General features: G+C 34.7%; 2 protein-coding genes across 2 annotated transcripts; both read left to right on the top strand.

The window, feature by feature from the left end:
• The first annotated feature begins 1 nt into the window (after position 1).
• LOC138226221 (uncharacterized) lies at positions 2 to 5,054 on the top strand. The gene is made up of 6 exons (XM_069186255.1): positions 2 to 130; positions 637 to 954; positions 1,606 to 1,920; positions 3,284 to 3,328; positions 3,726 to 3,818; positions 4,598 to 5,054. The coding sequence occupies exons 1-6, from the start codon at positions 70 to 72 to the stop codon at positions 4,621 to 4,623; spliced, it is 858 nt and encodes a 285-aa protein (XP_069042356.1). The 5' UTR covers positions 2 to 69; the 3' UTR covers positions 4,624 to 5,054.
• A 9,739-nt stretch (positions 5,055 to 14,793) lies between these two features.
• On the top strand, positions 14,794 to 22,452 carry LOC138225558 (uncharacterized). Its single transcript, XM_069185974.1, has 9 exons — positions 14,794 to 14,797; positions 15,024 to 15,338; positions 16,030 to 16,344; positions 16,891 to 16,935; positions 19,231 to 19,272; positions 19,683 to 19,775; positions 20,679 to 20,703; positions 21,425 to 21,465; positions 21,900 to 22,452. Coding segments are annotated over exons 1-9 (882 nt in total). The 3' UTR covers positions 21,902 to 22,452.
• The last annotated feature ends 2,698 nt before the right edge of the window (positions 22,453 to 25,150 follow it).

Raw genomic sequence — 25,150 nt, 5'->3', positions numbered from 1 at the left:
AGAGACCTACTGGGAAAGACAGCTGTTCAGGATAAAACTGAAGTGCTTCTTAGTTGTGCTGTTGAGCTGATGATAGATGGGCAAGCAGTTACCTCACAGCAGAGTGAAATAAAAAAAATACAGGTTGTTGGTAAGTCATCTTCATTGGTATTTCTAAAATGACATTGTAAAGTGTTTGGTTAGAATTATTCTTTCATCAACTACTGTTTTTACATGGAGCTGTGCTCTTATTTTTTAGGTGAAAAAGTCTTAGTATTAATTATTATGTATAATTGCATTCCTCTAATGTAATCTAGATATAAAAATGGTGTCTCCTGTTATATAATGTTTCTTAGTGTTTACGAAAGACATATTACAGTGTTATGTTGCTCCACTCCGTAAAGTACTGAAAATTGTGCTTTAGACTGTACCGTTCATGAAACATGAATAATTGCAGGCCTCAAATGTAACCTGGACAAATGGTTATACAGAATCATGCATCTTGTTATATCATGAAACTGTATATAATATTTATGAAGGATGCATGACAGTGTAATGTAGCTTGTCTAAAATAAAGGATTAAAGAATTGTGATTAAGACTGTATCTATCATAAAAATAAGGGTTATTAATGAGACAAATTTCATGTAATTTACCAGCACTTAGCGTTGGAAAGGTTCATATTCAAGTAGACCGCAAGCACATTGATGAAGAGGACTATGTTAAACTTCGCTGCGGAGCTGAGAGAGGAACACGCTGCTACTTCTACATTGATCAGAATCCAAACCATATCAGATCTGAGCCCTTCAGGGAAGAGTATAAAGTGTGTGTCCTCAGGGTGTCTGGGAAGGAACTGCAGGAAGAGAAAGGTACTGGGATCAGTACAGAGGTCAGTCTGAGCTGTGCTGTTGAGCTTGAAAGTGAGGAGCAAATGATTACTTCATCTCACAGTGAGAAGATCAGAATCAAGGTGGAGGGTAAGTGCAGCCAAATTAATTCCTTCTTAATTTATTTTTGCTTATATAATGTATACATCAGATAATACAGGTATAAATAGGAAGTAATATGGCAATATTATCTTAATTTAAAACAGGGAAAGATGTAGTAATCCATTTTTAATGATGACCATAATCTTTCCAAAGGGAAAGTACATTTTTCTGAATGGTAGATTATATTCATTACCTAATATATTATATACATTACTCATTAAATTAGAAATAAAGAAATAAAGCATATGTATTAATCCAAAAATTCAAAAGTACTAATTATGTTTACATATTACATATTACATTACATTTCCATGTAATTTTGCCTCTGACCAGGCTTCAGCAGCTGATTAGAAACTACTGATAAGGTCTCCTGCCTGAATTGCTGTATTTTTTCAGTTAATTAATTACTCCAGAAACTTCTGGATACATCTGATAAACAGCTCTGAACAGTTGAGCAAAGTTTTGCCAATCAATTTCCAGTTTTAACTAATGTTGAAAATCACAGAAATACATAGTGATTGGATAATGATTCTTCCCACTCAAGCAAGTGACATTGTTTAAAATCACGTTTTTTTCTCCTTTCCTCCCTTTTTATTTCTTATCCTGATTAATGAGATACATCCGTTTTTATTCCCGCAGCCAAGTTTGGACGTCTTAGAATTGATATGGATCTGAAACGTATCAACGCAGACCAGAACGCTACAATTCGCTGTGAAGCTGAGAGAGGAACACGTTGCCATTTCTACACTGATGAGAGCGAAGCTCCTTTCAAATCAGTGCCATTCAGGGAGCAGTATAAAGTCTGTTTCCTCACTCTGTCTGGGAAGGAGCTGCTGGGACAGAGAGGGACTGGGAACAAAACTGAGGTTGTTCTGAGTTGTGCTGTTGAACTAGGTACACTGGGACAAACATCAACTTCACAACGCAGTAAGAGCATCACAGTTGAGGTAGAAGGTAAGAAACAGAGCAGTATATTCTTTTTCTTACATATACTAAGCATGCACTGTACAATTCATATTCAATAGATGAAAGAAATGTAAAAGATTATGAAGAATTTAAACTGGATTTTTTCTTTAAATACCAGCAGTGGTTCAAACACATACCATAACATGTCTTCCGGGCAAGAGACACTAGTGAAAAGAGAAGAAGTTTGACTGTTACTACTGTACATTCATGAGTCACAGATTTCAGTGAAGAGTAATGGACAACCTTCTGCTCTCTAAGGCTTCCCAGCTCACTGTGTTTCCAAACTTTTCAGAATCACTACTGCTCTGCATTTCCCATACTACAGATTTTTCTTTTTATTCCTGTATTTTTGTCTAATTTTCCCAGCAAATATGTACTATCTATTCATAACTTGTCATCATTAATGAATTGTGAACAGAATTGTTAGAACAGAATCATTAAAAATATGACACATTTCTCAGGTTTGGAGAATAATGGTGTACTTGCAACAGGAACCACAAGCACTACTGGGTATGGTTAAAATTAATATAGGAAAAAGTAAAGGTGTATTCCATGCTGAAAAGAGAAGAAAGCAAACACAACGTTTCAGCTGTGGAGCCTTCTTCAGGTGTGAGCTCATGGAATAAAATAATGGAATAAACCTATTAATTGTTCCTTTGCAGCTCACGCATGCTGATGCAGATACCCACCTAAAATTAATATCAATTAATATCAATCAATACATTACATAGACATACCGTAGTTTGAACTGAGTATGAGACACAATCGTATGTTCAAAAACAAAATGATATTTTACTATTAGAATCTACACAACCAATCATGCCCCCTCTTAAAAGTCACAATCACTTTACATCAGGAGTACAGGGAATTGCAAATGCTGGCTCGGTTGTTAGGGTTAGAAAGACAGGTCAAATTTTTGTCAGTTGATTTGTTCTGGGGATGCAACCAGGCAAAGACTGGTGAGTAGAGACAGAGTCTCCCAAACCAGTAGAAGTGGAAAAGGATTAACCATTTGGAGATGGATCCAAGAGTATATATCCTGTTATTAAAGAACAAGAATGAGTCAGATGCCAATCTTGTAGCAGACATATGATGGCGAAAGGTTGGATAGCTGTTGGAACTGAGCTTTTTGGGAGACAGAAGGAAATGGTCTTAACCTGCAAACCCACTCTAGCTAAAACCTACAACTACAGACTAGCTAAGCTAGACTGCTATTGATCTGTAGTAAGGTAAATACATTTAAATATTTTAATATTTACATATATATAGCTTTCAACAAAAATCATAGGTAAAAGAAAGTACATAGTAGGTTAGTATCAAAAACTGCAAATGTCTTTCTTTTTACTTCAAGGTCTTCCTAAGTCAAATATCACTGATACTGAGCCAAATGGGCCTGGTGAGTTTGCATTCTTCAAAAAGAGGTTGGAGTAATCTTCTGTGGAGTTCAGTGAAAGAGGGGGGAAACCAAGCTGTGGTATTTAATGGTTCCCTGACCCAGAGCTTCATTACTTTGTAAATGTTAATCTAATCAATTTGTTCTTGCAGTTTATTTTCAACTACAGTATGTAACAATAATACCACCACACATCACAGAAAACAAAATATCCAGCTTGTTGAAATAAATGACCAGACAGGCTCTACTGTATATGACACCTCAAAATTGACAAAAATATTTATATATGAGAGCATGTGATGTATTGTATGTACACATTTTTTTCTATCCTGATGCTTTACAGTTTGTAAGTTGTAATTCTGGTTTCCTTTTAATGAATTCGGTCTTTCCATGTCTTCAGGACAACTTTGTAAGACTTTTGTCTGGGTAGCAGCTGGAGAATTAGTTTCCCTGATGGCAACACCAGTCTTGAGCTGTCTTTATTTCAAGCACAGTGAGTATGCCTTTCTTACATTAGCAATATGCAAGGACTTCTCACGCCATAGTTTCAGCTCACCTTTAAGTTGTTTTTTTTTAATTTGTATTTTATTATACAGGTGTCATTTTTCTCACAAGGATTGAATTAATTTTAATTAATATTATCCAGTGTCACTTTTCCTTAATTATTAATATCCATTTTCTAATTTGTGTATACAGTATATATGGAATTATTTTGGTAATATAATTAAGAATATAAAAAAACATGAAACAAACAAAAAATCAAATATGCTATATAGGATATTTATCACAATTCCAATATTTGTCTTTACTTTTATCACTCATGTTATGTTTAATCAATTAATTTGGTCACTGATGAAGAAAACTGCATTAACTATGTCTACAGGAATGAAATTTGATTGTGCTGTTATTTTTTGCTCAAATTGAAAACAAAGAATGATACAAAGATACAGAGAGAAATAGTCAGCTTCTTTAAGCCTTGTATACTTGTTCTTGCAAAACAAAAATGTGTAAATATACTGGTTTAGGAAATTAAACTCCATTTTATGACAATGGCCTCCACATTAAACCTTCAATATTTTGATACATTCTTTTATAAAAGATTCAAATTTTGATTCAATTGGTAGAATCAAAGAATGTATTTATCTTTAAGAAATATATTGTGCATTAAAACAAGATTATGATAAGCTATTCTAGTATTTTAAAAGAAAAACAAATGCATAACTAACAATGAAAATCTCCACTGTGTTTTTGTGTTGCTGTTCATTTCCACAGAAGCTGCAGTACAGAGGGACATTTGAGCTTTACATCTCTCTGAAATTAATTAAATTGTCACAGAAAGGAGTCAAATTAGATATCCAAGTATACCACAGTGCACATACTGTGAAAATGCAGAGATTCAACAAACTAAGAAAGTATTATTGGCAGACTTTCTCTCCTGAATCATAGAATAAAGGATATTAAATGTTCAAAAAACTCAAGTAAGTGATTTCTGGACTATCAAACTCAACCTGGACAACATGGTAACATGCCTTTACTGGCTGAAACCCTGGAGCGACTCTGATTGATAAACATTTTAAAAGAACAGAGAAATACAGCAATTTTCTTATCTGTTAAACTAATGCCTTGCTGTTAAATAGTTTGGTTTCTCATGTTCATTCCTCTAGACGGTAATGTATAAATAATGTCATTTATTTTTTAATTAGCTCTGAGGCCAATTTATGTTTTTCTCTCATTTATTATCATTTAAAATTGTGATGGAGTTGCGTGATTCTCCTGGAAAATGTACTTATTATCTTGTACAATAAAAGTATTCGTAAAATATTTAATATCTCATGCACTTTAATAGACTGAGCCTATAATGTACAGTGTGCCATACAGTATATGACTCTCTAGAGGCATCAACCATATCATACCAGCACCTGACTTACTTTAGCAACTGGTCTGGTACCTCACAGCTTTCTTAGGAATGTAGCTCAGGAAAGAGTTGCCATCTTGCCAAACCTTTTATCCTCACACACTGAAAACAGAAATGTTAAACAATCTGAAATGCCAGGTGGTTCATTCTGATGAATCAGACGCTTTCGGATAAAACAGGATTACTTTCTTCAGTTTGGAAAAGAACTTGCCAATTTAAATGTTTTTTTTGGTTCTAAGGCATGTGTATTTTGTTTTGAGGAATACAACAAAATTGTGCATATAAATTCTTTTTATGAGACACTTAAAAAGGAGAAACACAATAGCAACAGAAAAGCAAACCTAACATGCAGTAAAGTTATACCTTATTTCAGTCTGCTAGCACAACAGCTCTTTAAAGTAGTAAAGGATGTGGTCTACAGAACTTTACTTTCACATCATTGCTAAATGGATAAGAGATGATTGTTGTTCTTTTTTCTGTTAATGATAAGTCAAGTTTTTTCTGTGTTGTTTAGAGAAATGTATAGGTACTCTACCCATTACTGAGCATCATATTCAACCCCAATTTACACATTTTAACAATACACACACCCAGATATATACACCCCAATAAATAAGGATTTATCTCATAGAGATCCAGATGTCCTGTGGAAGATTATTATTAATATTATATATAACATCACATCCAGCTCGAGTTTAGATAACTTTTAATTTTAAAAGAATTTAGTAAAGATTTTGTTTTCATCTTGTCATTACTGTCAACTACTGTGTAATGTCCTTTATTTCTCTGAACCAAATCCAGCATTATTTGGTGTAATGATGATTCATTCTCTTTCCATGTTCTGCCTGCTTTAGATCAGAACCTAATTAAACACTAAAGAGACTGAAAAAGGTTTCTGCAGTTGTTAATGTCATGAAAAAAAACAATGTACTTGAAAAATACTACAGTATTGAAAAGAATTACCCTTCTTGCTACAAAGCACATTATTGCATGTTCACAGTCCCCAGGAATTGTAAGTGGAGTGGTTCCCCACAACAGACAAATACAAAAAAAAATGTTGTCAAAAGTATAAAGATACTGTTACAAATAAGTGTTACGAAAATAATAAATTTACAGAAATTGGCTGAGTAGGTTTATCAATAAGCAAATTAAAAATCATAACCTGCAAATTGTAAAGATTTGTCGCAACTCTTTACCATTTTACCTGAGTGGTTGGTATAATTAGAAGCAAGGGTGTGAGGTAATGAAGTAGAGCTTCTTTGCTACAGTATCTGTACTTACTGTAAGTATTTTATTTTATTTTCTTTGACTTTTAATCATGTACGATGGTTTAGAAAAAAATGTTTATTTTGCTCCACCACATTTCCCCAAAACATCTGCCTGGTTTCCTCGGGGATACTGACATTTACTGTACATGGGCTAGGATTCTGATTGGGAAAAGTAGAGGTGCAGGCGCATGCACAAAGTGTCTGCATGCAACTGTGGTGTTTTATAAAATAACCACTCAATACAGCTAGAATACAGCCACCAATACAGCTAAAAAGGAAATCTGAGCTCCAAGTACAACATCCTTAATGTGTATCGGAATACATGGATGTTAAGCGAGAATTATTTCCCAAAAGAAATAATGGAAATAGGATTAATGGGGACCTTGAGTGCATTAATATTCCTCTGAGACTCATGTGTGACACATTTCTTCAAAGAATCAAAGTAGTTCAACATGATTAGGGACCAGGAGATGACAACGCATCTCAACATTTATAATCACATTTTTGAATATAAACAGAATGCTGTAATGATCAGTTAAGGTGAGCACTAATATAACCTTATTTTAAATGTTTTAGAAATTTTTTAGAATTAAAAACTTTTGATAATGAATGATTTTAATACAGTAATACTATATGTCTTTATATAATACACACTGTAGCAATGATTTTGTGTGATGCTTTTACATTTTATGAATTTATGTTCATAGTCTGTAATTTGCCATTGTTTATTAGTGCAATTAGTGCAAATGGTATGTGGAATTTGTTCTTTAGCTAACTGGTTTAATTTAAACAGCTAGCTATATTTCAATAGATGTAATTAGTTTAATTATATAGTTTAATTAAAATGCATACCCATTTTGAATTAAAACCTACAACTGCCTCAGCTAATCAGTAGAGTTGTGTAGAGAGTTTAGGATAATTAATGTAATGCAAAGTGCAGGTCTAAACTTCTGCAGATCAGTTATAGTATGTGATATTTTTATCTTGCATTTTCAGATGTCATCCATTTTCATTTACAAACCTTTCCCCTTCTGTGGAAGAAATTTACTAATCCCATTGCTAAAACTGCCAGGCTAACAACCACCATCTCACAAAAACTCTCAGTTTACACGGAAATGGAATTTCACTATACACCATGACTTGATAAAGTCTCCCTAACTGTACATTTTGTACTCTAACAAATGTAAGAGCAAACTCACAGGTATCTCAATAAGTCTGTTGATAAGACCCCAGTGGGAAAAAGACGTATAATATACGTCTATTAAACACATAGCTTAGACGTCTAAATGTGGTCCGCAATTCGTCTAGAATGAAATTCTAATATACGTCTATTGTTATACGTTATACGTTATACGTCAATTATACGTAAATGGTTGGAGTTCTATTATACGGATAAATTTAGAAGACTATTATACATATATGGTAGGAGTTCCGGATAACTTTAGAGGACTATTATACGTATATGGTTAGAGGTCTATTATATGGATAACTTTAGAGGTCTATTATACGTATATGGGTAGAGGTCTATTATACGGATAACTTTAGAGGTCTATTATATGTATATGGTTAGAGGTCTATTATATGGATAACTTTAGAGGTCTATTATACGTATATGGTAGAGGTCTATTATACATCAAAGATAGGTTTTACAGGTGTAGAAACTAGTAAATCAACCCAATGATTTGGTTTAGAAATTTATTCTGAAAATACACATTCACACCTGAAAAATATGTATTTCAAATTATACATTGTATACAATCAATCAACAATCAACATATGGGCAATAATCATAAAAAACACAACTAGTCTTAAACTTCAGCTACAAATTCTGGTAACATGGCAATATACAGTATAGTAATGACAAACACAAACTAATTACATTAACACACCAACACAAAACCACATTTTGATTCAAATATACTTTTTAAAATGTACGACTTCTATATTTCCAAGAAAAAAAATATTACAATGGAAGTTAAGACGATTTTTGTCCACTATATGCAAACCCTGTCTAATTGTCCTAACAGTTAGAACCAAAAACCTATTATTCTCAGTGTCCAGATCTCCTGGGCCCCTACCTTGCATATGCATTCTTCAAGTAACACATTGTGTGCTCCTTTATTTCTTTTTCTGTTGATGTAGGGTGGGACTTCAGCACCGCAGCTAGGAGAAAATTATATAATATTACTTCCCAAATAAATGATTATTAATATCTTCTTTAGTATAATCTAAAAAATGAAAGGTTTACTAAGCTCAAAGCTGAAATAAATGTATAAAATTTGGCTTGCATCATAGCAGTTGAGCAATAAAGTCTGTCCTAATTAAAGAGTACCCAAAGTTTGAAAGTACAACATAGAATAAGAATAGAGAAACGGCAAAAAGATTTTGTGTCATCTTCCCCATTCACACTATTTTTATGTGCCATTTTTTTTATTCACGTACTATTTTAATAAAAAATAATATTAAGAAAGATCTGTATGTATTCAGATAGTATTATTATTATTCATACTTATCGTCAAAAGAGGATTGCTGAGATATTTGCGGATAAATACTTTTACGTTTGAAAAACGTGTCCAAAATGGTAACCAACGAATACTAGCAATGCATTGTGGTATATAACAGGAAAATATGCTGGGTTAGATATTTTCTCAACGTATGCGTTTATTAATGTTGTCGATATTATGGTTGAAATTTAACATTGATAATACATAGCGGCTATGTGCCCCCTGTTATGTGCTGATGTGCAATTTTAACGCACGCAGTTAGTAAGGATCGGTCACTGTTGTATGGTATTATATATAATGACATTATGGAATAGGATGGGGACAGGCCTGGCATCACGGGGGGAAGGAAGAGTGTCGCCCTTTCAGTTTTGGGCAAAAAGATTTACCTAACTTAATTTGCGCCCTAAAAAAATAGTTTTACTTTGTCAATGGTCAGACAACACTAAATGACACTAACAGTCACTCAGACTGTTTGATGTGCAGGAGGGCTATCCGTCCAGGAACTGCACATATCAGTGTCGTTATTGAGAATCAACATTACGATCCTGTTTGCTCAGGTGGACCGATTCCTTGCAGTAGTTTATCATTATACTTAAAATCGTTATATAACTAGGACTAGTTATAGCAGTCTGTGCTTTCTGTTGGTTTTACAACATTTTTTTCTTTACGATTCAGAACCTCCATGTAGCTGCAAAAATGAACGCTTATGGTACTTTTCGCTCCAGGCAATACAAACCACGAGAGTGACGAGAAATGTGAAACTGAACTTCACCGCAAAAACCAGATTGCTAGTCGTTATCTTCTATCATGAAGCACTAATCAATGGCATAGCTGCGAGATTTCATTTGGGTAGCTGCACCGAACAGCTCCGTTTCAATCGCAATATCATCCCCCCTCAGAAATTCAGACACCCCCCTACAGATTTTTCCCCTGGCACCGCGCACTGATGGGGGACGGGGTGTCCAGGAAATGGTATCAACTTTTCTCAAGAAAATAAAAATAGAAACTAGCACTCAAACATTTTACTGTTTTTTTCAGGCAGGTGGCAAGACCCCCTCCGCAAAACCCTTTTATGCCAAGCTGTGGGCATTGATTCGTCGAATATATGTATATTCACGGCGAAAATATGGCTATACGTATATATATACGTCGCCGCGACGTATAATCAACGTCAAATTGCAACCGTAAAATCGACGACATTAATAAACGCATATATAACATTGAGAACACATTAACACAGTGCCTGAGGCTTTTTACTGTATGTATCGTGTGTGCCGCAACTAGGAGTATACGGCACTCTGCACAGTGTACGAAGTAAATTATTTTCTCAGTAATTAATTTATTATATTTATTACTATATTTATTATACACATGTAAATTAATTACTGCGAAAATAATTTACTTCGTACACTGTGCAGAGTGCCGTATACTCCTAGTTGCGGCACACACGATACATACAGTTAAAAGCCTCAGGCACTGTGTTAGATGTGTTTTCGACGTTATATATGCGTTTATTAATGTCGTTGATTTTACGGTTGCAATTCGACGTTGATTATATGTCGCGGCGGCGTACTGTATATATACGTATAGCCGTATTTTCGCAGTGAATATACAGTACGTATATTCGACGAATCAATGCCCACTGGGACAGACCTGGTAGGCTAATTAAAGTACTCAGAAAACCATGAGCCCATTTGAATGATTTTAATACATTTTGTAGTTGTCTTTGAAGTTAAATGTCTTGAAAAGAAAGGAACGTTTTAGGAAAAATGCAGCACCCCTCGAACCTACTGTATTTATGGTCAGATTGTAGAAACTGTCAACAATTACTTGGGACTGGACTCATAAGACGCAAAACTAAGATGTGACAAATGATGTGAGACTCTAAAAAAGGCCAGCAGAGACTCTTTTTTATTAGGAACTTAATTTATTTCATGATCGATAGAACTATTTTCACGCTTTTCTGTAAGTGTGCATTAAAAGTGTATTAACATACTATCTCACTTGTTGGCTTGGCAACATCAGTTTTATTAAATACTGTATACTACAGTAGGATGGGAAAATTTGTGAAAACAATTAAATTGTCATGGTAAAAACAGAAAGGATGGCTACCTTTTACTTTCTTTACTTGAGTACCGATAAGAGTTGATACTTCTGTACTTTTACTTGAGAAGTTTTCTCGAATAGAAACTATTTCTTTTAAAGAATTACTTATTTTTAGAAGTAACAGTACTTTTACTCAAGTAACACATTTGAGTACTTTTTTACACCCCTGACTAGAGGCTCCTGAGCTCTTTGTTCTCTCATAGAGCTTTGGTAAAAAGAGTACTCAGGCACACTGGGTTAATCAAATATTTATAAATAACAACAACACACCTAAACAACACACAACATAAACAACATAACTACATACAAGTTAGGCTACTTACAAACAAGGCGACTCGAAGGCTTACTTCCTGACCAACATGAAAACCCAGACTGCTACTAAGTATTCAAATCCTATATAATGCCTTCAAATGCCAACAAAAGATATAGAGCTGCCTTCTAAGCTAAACAGAATCTATTCAGTAGTTAAATCTCTCTAGAAATTGGGATGCTACGATGTGAACGGGAATAGTAGTAGTCTCTCTCTTCTAAAAATGCATCCTCCAAGCAGTACAGTCTGATTTTAACCTAGGGACTCTCTATACAGGAAATCAGTTTCCTAAAAACAACTAAATGGCAAGCTGTCTTAACAAGGTTCAAATATATATCTTGAATCTGGTCTTAAGGGCTGGTCAAAACAATTTCCCCCTTTCCCCTTTCCCCTTTCCCCTTTCCCCTTTCCCCTTTCCCCTGCTGTCTTTCTTGCTCCCCCTCCCTCCCTGTCTGTCTGCCTGCCTGCCTTTTTATGCTGTGTTCTGTTTATGGCATTTAATCAGTAACCCAGAACTTAATTGACCAAGCTAAACCAGAGGATTCCTTTGATCAGTGTGTCAGTAAAACTTAAAGTCAGTAAAACCCTAGTTCCTTTCTTGTCTCAAAGCTCCCTGAAAACTATAGCCAGGTGTTAATTATTGTGTCTAGATTTGTATGACACTTCAAAAACCACTTTTAATAACCATAACAGTACTTAATATGAGATATGGGAATATTAATTATTACTCATTACCACTGCTGATTTCAAAATGCTTAAAAGGAGGTCTGATGAACTTCTACATCTTCATTGTGTAGTGTAAATAAACTAAAGCTAGCAGCCATGGACAACTGTTTTAGGGCTCATCAGCATGACATACAGTAGCTACTGTATATCATACTTTATCAAATGAAAGGTGATCCTTGTATGAAACCTACTATATACAGGGGTGGTAGAAAGTATGTGAACCCTTAAGAATTTTCTGAATTTCTGCATAAATTTGACCTAAAATGTAATCAGAGCTTCATCTAAGTCATAAAAATAGATAAAGAAAATCTAATAAAACAAATAACACATAGTAGAATATACTTTTTCATTCATTCATTCAGTTAAGAGTCAGGAGTCTCAATCAATGGGATGACAATTAGATGTGAGTTTGGGTGGCCCTGCCCTATCTTCACTACCAAACTCTGGTCTTTGCTTTCCAAAATCCTCTTTTCCAGCCCGATGAACATTGACAACTCTTTTTCTGGGGTCCTCAGAAATCTCCTTTGATCGAGACATGGCATGCACTCACAAACATGTGTGGTGAAGACCAGAGTTTTGTAGGGAAGATTCAGGTTTATGTTTTTAAAATAGGGCAGGACCACCCAAACTCACACCTGATTGTCATCCCATTGATTGACACTCCTGACTCTAATTATCCCCTTAACTGAATGAATGAAATGAATGAAAAAGTATATCCTTTTTTGTGTTATTTGTTTTATTGGGTTCTTTTTATCTATTTTTATGACTTAGATGAAGATCTGATCAGAAATTCAGAAAATTCTAAAGGGTTCACAAACTTTCTAGCACCACTGTACATAAATATCAAAGTTTTATCATATTATTATAAAACAATATCAATGATCAATTTTCTATAAACCGAGGTAGTATAGAATGTAAATAAAGAATCTATATATACAGAATTGTTTACTACAACTAATGTACAGTATACCATTGCCTATCTTTGTCACTTCTGAATATTCATGCAAACTCTAAACAATTCATAGTATGTTGGTGGTTCAAACAATATCTATTAAACTTCATCCATCTCTGTTACTAAAAAGGATTTGTAGACGATAACTTCATTTACCCTGCTTCCCAAAACTTGTAGCAGACGAAGAAGCTCATGGTCCAATACATTAACAATCTTCATTGTTAATTATTTCATTTTTTTAGCATATATTTGTCCTTAATCAGTGTGCTCAGTACTTCAGTTCTTAAAGCTAATGCATGGTTTACTGTTATTATCACCTCAGAGATAAGATGCCCCAAATGAATGTTAGCTAATCATACAAGAGAACTGTACACATTTCAATTTAAAAGATTGTATTGTTTTCTATCCATTCCACTGGCTTTCATTCAGTAAGCCTTTTATTCCTGGCAGAGGTTTTTGGAACCTGGAGCTTATTCCAGACACATGGGGCACAAAGTAGGACTACATTCGGAATCTGGAGTACTGGAAAAAACCCTTGTGACCCTAGGAAGACTATGTATTCTCCACACAGAAGGTGCCACATTCTGAAATCAAACCCAGGACTAACAGACTAACAATCGCTGTACCACTGTGCCACTGTGATTATTGTATCAATGTTAATTGCAATTGTTTTTTTATGACTTTGTAAATAATGCAATCGTTTGAAAAATATAGATTGTTAACTAACAAGGTACCATATGTCTACAACTGTTTTGGGGTTGAATAAGATTCAGTTCAGCTAAAAACCTGAAGTCAGTACATCACTACAGTGTTGATCTGAGGGGATGTTTTTCTTGTTTCCTGTGTATTTGAGATGTGCAGTGCTACATGCTAAGTTATACTGTACAGTCTCGAGTCAGTGTATCACTTGCTTAATCCCTGGGGACCATGATTCTTTCTATGACATTTCTTATGATGAGTGAGTATTACATGTTTCTTTGTCTGATGCTATTGTCCAATGTGAATTACAAAGTACAAGTTTACACAGCATAAGCTTTACATCATTTGTACAGAAAAAGTCTAGCATTCAATGAAATTCAATATGCAGTGCAGAATACCAGAATCAAGTACCACAAATATGTTTATATAGTATAACCAATATATTTTAATAGCACAGAAGAACAGTGCAACAGTTAAATATTAAAATTAAAATTCAATCACTGTTTTGTTCTTCCATTTATGAATAATAATTTATTGATTCAGTTCTGAAATTGAAATATGACTATTAACATTTTTTCTGTACAGTCATGTTTGGGCTTGAAGTGAGACAAAGTTACTCAGGTATGTTTATTTAATTGTGTATTATACTGTATACACAGATATATTAGATAAGATATAAGATATTAGTCTATAGTTTGACTACAATAATCAAAATCCCGAGCAATCAGTAAGAATTGAAAATCTATCGTAATTTAAGAATTCCTACCTGATTGTATTATTAATGTATTTATAATGCAAATACACATTAAAATATAAATATATTACAACCATTAAATGTATTTTAAATTATTTAGATATATTTTATTTTTCTTAATAAAATGTGTTAATTTTTTGACAGGTTGATTTTATTAAAGGATTATGCAAAATGTCTTTATCATTTTCTGTTATTAATAATAATAGTCCAAATGCAAATCTCATTTGAGGTAACATGGGTACAGAAACCAGAATATTGGAAAATGATTTCTTTAAGGGAATTAATAACATTAATATCAACACTTACAAGGAGGATACGATTTCTCAAATGAAACAAACGATTGATCACAACCTCCATAATCGCAGTTATATGACTCTTTCTCTTGATCCTCTGTACCTAATTAAAACATTTTTGGAGATTTTTCTCAAAATATCAATGAGAAGCTACTCTTTTGTTTTACACAGATCCACGGGGAAAGCCTGTTCTTGACGTTCAACCAGTATACATTAATGTGGAAGACTCTGTCCATGTCCGATGTGAGGCTGAGAGAGGAACATCCTGTGACTTCTATATTGATCAGAATGCAGCTCCTTTTAGATCTGAGCCATTCAGCGAAAAGTATAAAGTCTGTGTACTCAATCTTTCTGGGAAGGAGCTGCTGGGAGAGAGAGGTATTGGGACCAGCGCTGAAGTTTTTCTGAGTTGTGCTGTTCAGCTAGTCACAGAGGGGCAAAAAATTACTTCACAGTGCAGTGAGTGGATCAGGCTCAAGGTGGATGGTAAGAATCCATGCAATTTAATTTATCAGATTATGTAGTAAATAACAGTTCAAATTGTCGTAATTTATTTAAATAATTTACAACTGTGAAAGTACTCTGTGACAACTTGTTGTAAAGGACACTATAAAAAATACAACTGGAATTAGATTGAAGTTAAACACTGTGGTAGATTAATTAAGTGCTACTGTAGCTTTCTTTCCAAAGGGACAAGAGCTCACAGAATCTTTCCAATTGAAAGTGTTTTCCTAATTTCACTTTATTCTTCATTTCATACATTTTTCACCGACAATGCCACTTTCACACAAGATTAAATAGATCCATAACTTTTCCGGTCTTTTTACTCAATAATATTATGAACTTACTAAAGTGAAATGAATCAAGCTAAATTATTTTTAATGGGGCATTTTTTGTATTACTCCTTCTCTATTCCACGCATCTATATTTGTTAGTAACATTAGACCAACCAATGCATCACATAAAACTTAATCAGCAAGATAATAATCTATATAAAGCAGAACATGTTTTTTAATTGATTATTCTTAAAATTTAATTATTAGTATGCTCTATATATTTCTGGCCCATGGATTAGAATTGTAATAAACAGATTCTGAACAGCTGCTCAATGATTGTGATTAACTGCTCTAAAACAAGAGCTAGCATTAATGAGTGGATTCTGGTTTTATTTCAACAGTCCAGTTTGGAAGTCTTCGTATTGATATGGATCTGAAACGTATCAACACAGACCAGAATGCTACTATTCGCTGTGAAGCTGAGAGAGGAACACGTTGCCATTTCTACACTGATAAGAGTAAAGCTCCTTTCAGATCAGTGCCATTCAGGGAGCAGTATAAAGTCTGTTCCCTCACTGTGTCTGGGAAGGAGCTGCTGGGACAGAGAGGGGCTGGGATCAGAACTGATGTTGTTCTGAGCTGTGCTGTTGAATTAGTTACACTGGGACAAACATCAACTTCACAACGCAGTGAGAGCATCACAGTTGAGGTGGAAGGTAAGAACCAGGGTTTTTTTTCCTTCTTTAATATTAATTTACAAAAACAAACATTCAACCCATAATTTCTGAAATGTCAACATCATTTCATAAATACATATATACCATACTATAATCTACCAAGCTAGATGGTATATATATAGAGAGATTTTGTACTTTAAGGTGCATACATTTTGTTTAGGAACTTCTGGAATATGTATTGAATATGCTATAATCCTGTAATTATTACAAGATTTCCCTGAAGAGGAGACAACACCATTTATTTCTCCCATGCCCCATTGTTATATACTGTATAAAAGATTTTTCAGAGGTACTGGCATTTTATATTTTTCTGATTCCTTTTACTATATAATAATCTATACATTAATTTATGCCTATAATCTTTTATCTTCATTTTCCCAACAAATAATTACGATTTGGGTTTAATCTGTCTCTATTGGATGGAGTCCAGATTGATATCTGTTTTTTTGCTAGCACTATAGTATTGTCCTAAAAGAACAGACATACTGTAAAACAAGTAGACTAACCATATAACAAATTTATCAGGTTTGGAGAATAATGTGATGCCTGCAACAGCAACCATCAGTGCTTGTAAGTATTGCCGTGAGCCTGAATTGGATGAAGCAGATAAAAAATGGATGGATGGGTATTTAGCAATACATTATGTAGATTTGATCTGGATATTCATTTGCTTGACAATAAAATCTGGTCACCCAGGAACCCCAGACTGTTACTAAGCACTAAACTCTTAATATGCCTACAGAGGCCACACAAGAGATGAGCTGCCTTCTAACTAAATACAAAGCAACCTGCAGTTAAATCTCTCTCTCTGTACCCTGGATGCACAAAATAAATGGGAGCCTACAGTATATCCCTATCCATAAAATGCATCCTAATCAGGAAAGACATTTCTAACTGAGATATCTTCTACCCAGGAATCCCAAGTTCCCTTAAAACATAAGCAAGCTCTCTCTAACAAGGATCGAATACTTAGCTCCAGTCAGGTTTGATTTGGATGATCATGAAGTAGGAGCTCTCGCCTGACGCAAGCTTCAAGTCCCCACTCCTCTGGATTCCTCTGATTCTCCCTGCTCTCCTTGTTTGTTCCTTCTTTCTCCTTTCCTCTTTTCACTCTTTCCTGCCTCTCTTAAGGTTAACTTATACTGTGTCTTTCTGCCCTGCTCCATTGTAATCATAAATCCACAATTTGCCTAGCCATGATACTGCAAACGTTACTTTTGTTTCTGTTAAAGGGACCCCCCCAGACCTCAGCAAACATCCTTTCTGCTTTGAAGTTAGAAGTGTTTACTACTCCCAGTGTCAACAACTTGATCTAAAATCTAAGAGACATTTCTCAAGTTACCCAAAGCTGTAACAATACCATTTTACTATTATAGTATATAAAAAATAAATCAGTAAATTTTACAACTTGAACTTGAGTTTCATAGTGTTTTATTTTTTAAAATGTATTTGCTTTATTTTTTTCTAATTTTAACACCACAATCTCTTGGTAGCTGGAGCATGAGGCATTGGAAATGCTGGCTGTAAAGTCAGAAGTTAAATACAGTACATTTGCTGTACTTGTGATGAATAATCTCAATACCTTTTTTGAGCTCCAGACTACCTATTGTTATCATGTGTCAGTGAATCTGTTCTGTAAATAGGAAAATTTAGAATGCAGAGTAAGGTGTATCCTTCAGAATTTTTGTGTTAAATAAGTATTTTATTTCTTACTTGTAAGCCTTTGTTGGGAGAAATTCAGTTTTGCTGAAGTAAATTTGGTTACTCGGGTATAAAATACTTTGTTGAATCTCTCTTTCAATTTTCTTATACAGTACACTCTTTTTATGAATAAGGAATGCTATCCACATTTCAATATTGTTTATTTTGTTCTAGTCTGAATTGTAGTTTTCTTTTATTATACCAATATTCAGTTCCCACACTCTCACGCTTGGCTGTAGCGTTTATATATCAGATTATGTCATACATCAGTAAAATTTCCCACTATGATATCCACGCAGAGCTTTTTTATAAATTAACCTATAAAAATGTATCTAATGTTTATTGATGTACTTTATGTACATACAATGCTTCCAAAATGCTGTGAAAGCTTACTTTTAAACCAACCAATTACAATTTCAATTTACATGTTTAGGGGGTTCAATTTTTAAATTGATAAGAATTTCAGTAAAAGTAATTTTGAGAGATAAGGTATTACAGTACCTCACAGAGTAGTAAGTACAGTATGTCATCAACTGATGATATACTGTATTTCCTCAAAACATCTTTAATTTTGTAGTCATTAAGGATTAAAGTATTAATTTTAGAAGACATTTAAACCTTGTCTGCAACATTAAAATGTATTTTTAGTGTTTTGTACACTACAGGTCAACCTTCATATTGTGTACGGAAAGGCTTTATAAAAACCAAATGTAACCAAGATACATTTTGAAGACTCAATCCTCACAAACCCTCACAAATTGGGAATTTAAATTCCTCACATTAGAATGCAGGCATCAAATCTAGGTGAATTTCTTTGGAACTCAAAGTTAGAAGAGTCTATGGAAACTGGAAAGGTTCTCAGCCAGACATTTCAGTAGTTGAAAGGTGAATTAGAAAGATGTTAGTGTGACATTTTTTATCTCTTTATGAACTTTGTGCTCCCAGAAGGCAGATAGTAGTGAGCAGTTATAGAGTTTCCCTAACCTACAAATATAGACAATGATGAATCTTTTGGAGAAAGGATGCTCTATTCAAGGAATCATCTATATTGTAGCTACAGTACCAATAGCACATATCCTCTTCTTAATGAAAAAATCATGAGTCAGATGTCAGTCTTGGAACAGATGTACAGTGGCAATGCATAAAATTTCCTTTTTATTTAAGATTCCAAGTCAAACATCCCTATAATTGAGCCAACTGGACCTGGTACGTATGCATTCTTCATAAAGAGGTTTAAGTGAGCATTTTTTCTCAGTAAAATGGGAGGTCACAAACCTGTGGTATTTAATGGGTCCCAGCTCCCTTACAGAAAATCCTTATTTTATAGAAGCTCAATTTAGGATTTGTTCTTCCAGTTTACTTTCAATTATCTAAGTGTAACATTAAGCAATTCACTTATCTGTACTCTCCTAGAGAATGACAGAAAACAGAAAAAAACTTATTGAAGTCAATGAAATTAAAATCTTCTGAAATGTATTTTTATATGTACTGCATGTACAATATAAAGTACAATTGGAGATTTATACATAGGACAGCTTTTTTTCAATTTTGATGTTTTATGTATGATTTGATTCTGTTTTTTTTTTTAAATCAATCGCACCTTTTCATGTCTACAGGACAACTTCCTAAAACTTTCATCTGGGTAGCAGCTGTAGAATTAGTTTCCCTGATGGCAACAGCAGTCTTGAGCTGTCTTTACTTCAAGCACAGTGAGTATGCCTTTCTTAAATTAGCAGTTGCAAGGTTTTCTCACACTCACAGTGGTCAGCTTTTAAGATCACATGGCCTCAACTATCACTTCTATGCTGATGATACTCAAATCTACATCCATGCCAAACCTGACACTGATGTACTGTAGCTAATTGCACCTCTGACATAAAAACATGGATGACTCACAATTAACTTAATCTAAACTGTGACAAGATTGAAGTCATGATTATTGGCACTCCCCATTAACTTTGTAAAGCCAATGCTGTAATCCTATCTGCGGATGGTACTGAACTTGAGCTTCACTCTTAATTGAAAAATGTGGGGTGATATTTGATTCAGGCTAACCCACATGTGCAGCATATTGTCAAAACCATTTTTTCACCTCAGAAATTTTGCCAGGCCATGTCCTATGTTATCACTAATTGTGGATGAAAAGCTGATCAACACATTTGTCTTCTCCCAAATTGACTACTGTAATGCTCTACTCGCTGGGGTTCCTAAATACAAACTCCAGTACTATATATCCAAAATTTGGCAGCCAGAGTCCTCACCAGGTCAAGTGATCACATTACTGCTATCCTGGGGTTCTTACACTGCCTTCCTGTCAGGTTTCGTGTTGACTTCAAAATCCTCATGCTCACCTATAAGGCTCTGCATGGCCTGGCAACTGGTTCTGTTATATACCCCTTTGCTCCTTCTGTACGCAGTATCCCCATCTACTGTCTTCTCTCATTGTGTATTTTCATTGTGCATATCTTGTGTATTTTTCTGTTGTTGTTGTCATTCTGTAAAACAGTTTGAGAAACCACCTTTAAAGGAAAATTATTCTTATTACTACTACTACTACTACTGCTACTGCTACTACTACTACTACTACCTACTAACCTGTCTTTCTCTTTCAGAAGTTATAAAACAGGACAGTGAAAGGTTAGTCAGCATTTCCTATTCTCTGGCTTTTTCAGTGGCGAAAATGCTGTATGTTTTTATTCCAAATAATACTAGGTGAATTCTTATTTAAAAAGTATCTCATTATTGTGAATAGTAATTGTGAGACTCAGACTCAGAATCACTAGTCACTAGGTACTGTTATTAGAATTCCCTTAGTGGCAACACACAATTGTCTCAAAGGTGGGGATGGTGTGTGCTGGTAAGGACATTACTGACTCTCAGCTTAGAGGTGATTACTGCAGGCATACAGTGTACTAGTGTTCAGTTTACAATGTATGACATACAGCTCTCCTCCAGTCAACAGTAACTCACCTCTCAAGTACTGTGAAGCCAGCAGTACTGTTTGTTTATAGAATGAGCTGATGTTTAAAGAATAAATTAGCAATTCCAAATCAGATGGGTATGAAATGCAAAAATAAAAATGTTTTTAGGAAATGCAGGTTCAAATCTAAGCATAAAGTCAAATGTGACACATGGATGAATGTTCTAAAAGTACCCCATGGATGAAAGAAAAAAACGACTGTATATACATAATTACTTGTTGGTAGAAGAATGTAAATTCTATAAGTTGATTACTTTGGTTTAGCCTAAACCTTGTAAGTGCTACATTAATTTTAAATTTAGCAATCTGGAACAAGATAATAAAGAGGCAGGTAGTCCTTAGTTTTTAAACTTACTTTTAAATGTTGTTCTTCTGCAGGGATCTGGAACATGAAAACAACATTTTTCAGACTGTTGTCTGTAAGTATGTTGAATGCTGGAAGAGTCGAGGAGTGTAATTGTACTCCACGTTATGTTAGGTGTGGTTATCAGTAATTCTGAAGAAGATTATTAGCAGATTACAAGACACTGACATAGAGGAGTATGCAGTGTATTAAAAAATCACATTGCAATTCAAATGAGAACACCGAATTAAATAAAACTATAGAAGCAGACATTTATCATTTATAATGTTTTAGCAGTTCATAGTGTCTGTAAGATCCAGTGGGGCATTTGTGAAAACAAAAATATTTTAATGTCTACAATGTTTTAGAAGCTACAGGACTGGTCAGGCGCTGGTTCGCTTTACATCTCTTTGAAAAAAAAAAGGCTTCAGAAAGTTGTTCCATTCATTTGTATCATTGGTATGTACAGTACCTGCCCAATAAGTAATTCTCACTTTGACTCTTGGACAGAACCTACTGAAGAGCTGGCAGCAGATGGAGGAGTGATGTGCCCCACCATCACAATATTGCAATACATTGCACTAACTGACTTGAGTCCATCAAACTCCCAGGGTATCGGACATTGAAGACTCCCAGTCAAAACAGTGGAATGACGCTTCATGGTGATGACTATCAAGTTAAATTTGGACTCCAAACATGCCCATCCTGGCTGAGACACTGAAGGACCCTGAATCATAAACATTTTAAAATAACAGAGAAATTCAGCAATTTACTTACCGCTAAACTAATGTTAAAGTAATGCCTTGTTTCTCGATGTCATTTCTCCTGCTTATCACTCTAGTTTTTTATGCAAAGCTAATGTAATTTTTAACCTGTTGTACATGAGCTTCAGAGTGAATTTACTGTAGTTTAAATGTTGTTCTGTGAGTCTCCAGGGGAATGTACTTGTTCCATTATTGAGTTTGCTAATAAACATCTCGTGAAACCATGATAATACCAATGAAACTGTTCATAATAAAAACAGCTCCTTTTCATTGAGAAGCTTTAATGTAACTTCACTATACATTGTGTGAACTGCTTTTTATTCATATTATGGAGTTTGAAATTACTTCTAAAACAAATGATCTTCAAAGGGTTGGAAAGTAGCGAGATTTGTGTTCTTCAGCATTTTACAAGGTTGTTCTCATAAATAAAATTTACCAGGCACTTAAAGGGAGAAGCATTATACAAATGACAGGATTCAAGCCCCACCTGCAGTATTGTTACTGTATACCCTGTTTCAAACTGCCAATTCAACAGTCCTTTAAAACAGAAAGGGATGTGGTCTATAGAACACCACTTTCCTATCATTGCTAACTGGATTAGAGATACTGTAGTTATAGTTGTTCTTACCTTGCATGCTATACATTCTTGAGCATCGTATTCAACCTTCATTAACAAATTGTAACCATCCAGAAATATACAACCCAATAAATAAAGGTTTATCTGATGGAGGATCTAACAGAAGTGAACTACATGGTGATACAAAGTGGGAAGAATAGAATATGAATACCAGTCGAGCATTACTGAAAATAAAAATGTGAATTAAAGGGTTTAAATTCTTTCACTGTTGATGAGTGACGTTTGTTGGCATATGGACACAATTCTACAGCACAGAAATACAGTAGCTGTGTACAAGGACAGAGGAAACAATCTGCCACTCAAGTTCAGTTGAAAATAATTTACAAATAGCTGAATGTGGAAATGACTGGAAATAAAATGCTTTTTTATTCAAAGTTATTGTATTCATAATTTCATTCATAATGGCACTATAACTGTAACTATGATAGTGTTATGACTGGGTGATACTGGACTGGCTCCTACTATCCATTCTCATTTCAAAAAGAGAACAGGCCACTTTTCTGTGGCAATTGAGAAATGCCTAGCTCACCTTAAGGTAGGGTTGGAGGAAGGTCAAACAAATGTAGCTAATGTGACTATTGTATTCAACAACCATTTACACATTTTAACTAGAAACAGTTAATATACACCCCAACAAACAAAGGTCTTATCTGATGGAGGATCTCACAGACATTGAACAGACTTCATGGGAAGCAGTAGAGAAAACTGGGAGCAAAAAGAATATGAATAAACACTGAAATTTAAAAGATTAAAATGCAGCATAAACTAAGATAAAACAACTAGGATTCAAAATGTAAAAAAAAGATTTTTCTGTGCATTAAATATTCTATATTATATTACATAATATTACATTATATTCTACATTATATGTGCTGGGTTGTATGTAGTCTTGTACAGTATATGGTGTCGTCTGCAACTTGTCAGTGTGTAGCATCTCACTTGTCAGTGGTTTGTATAGTGTATATCTACACAGTGTTACAGTGTACTGTATGTGGATTTAAGTAGGAGAACAGGAAGAGCAAAGGGGTTAAAATCTTTACCCTCTTGGCTTCTGAGTGAGTGTGAATTCCTAATATTGCTGCATATACAGTACAGTAGCATAGCAAGTTCATTCCAAGAAGAATTTGTTATGTTTCTTTTTCCCTGTATTTGTTTCTTAATGTATTTTGCATATTTTGTCTCAATCAATCTGCTGCTTTCTACTGTATTATAGTTCTTAGTGGAAGATGAAGATGATGATTATTAACTCTATTTTATATAGTCTTCAAACATACCGTCTCAAAGCACTTTGCAATAGATATAGAAACAGTTATAAGGATAAAGTAGTTCAGGTGGGTAGCTGCGACAGCATGCGTAGGCTGCAATGGAACAAGTGATAGGTTTATTCCACACTGAAAAGAGAAGAAAGAGAACACAACGTTTCAGCCGTGGAGCCTTCTTCAGGTGTGAGAAAGACAGGGCAGTAAGCAAAGGTAATGTAGCAGGAGGACAAAAGCTGGGAGAGAGGAGGAGCAGGAGGCGGGAGCAGGGGACAGACAGTGGCCAATCAGGAAGTGTAAAGTCAGGATAGGTGAAGAGAGGTGTGAAATTAAACCTACAATGAATAGAGAGAATTTAAAAGAAAATTAGTCTGTCGAGAAGGGGAAAGGTGTGATCCTAGCTGCAGGATAATTTTGTTATAAGGATAGCAAATTACAAAATAAAACATATAAAACAAGACGTTAGAAGTGCAGCAAATGTTATAAAACAGAGCAGACACAGGTTAAGTAAAGAAAGGCTTTGAAATTTTAAATGCATTTAGGGGTAAGTGACTTTCTGATATCCTTAAGGATAGAATTTCAGACTATTGGGACGTACAGGAGCAAGCGTAGGCCCTGTCACCCATAGTATGTAAGTGAGCTTGGGTAACATATGGAAGACTGTAGTCAGAAGAAAATGGAAGTTTCAAGGTGGGAAGTGGTAAGATAATAAGTCAGACAGGAACTGAGGTGCCAAGCCAAGTAAAGCCTTATGCACTGTAGGTGATCATAAAGATTTTTAAAAGAACTCGAAACCTGATAGGAAGCCACTGCAAGGACTCCAAGACAGGCATAATGTGATCGCTTGCACACAACCTGGTCAGGATTCTGTCTGCCGAATTCTGAACATATTGGAAGTGTGGATTTAGTTACCCCAGTGAGTACGGCTAGCACTAACCAATTCTAAAATAAAACCCAAATGTGTTGACCAGCTTTTCTGCAAGAGTCAAAGACAACATAGGACAACACATGAAGCCTGCACGTCATTGCAGGGCTTTTCTAAGGGTTTTTTTTTCCGTTTCCTGTGAGATGTGCACTGCTTCATGCAAAGCTATACTGTAC

Source organism: Lepisosteus oculatus, chromosome 2, assembly GCF_040954835.1.
Source record: "Lepisosteus oculatus isolate fLepOcu1 chromosome 2, fLepOcu1.hap2, whole genome shotgun sequence".
Lineage (NCBI taxonomy): Eukaryota > Metazoa > Chordata > Actinopteri > Semionotiformes > Lepisosteidae > Lepisosteus > Lepisosteus oculatus.
Note: the sequence above shows the minus strand (reverse complement) of the source record. Positions and strands in the feature narration are given on the sequence as shown.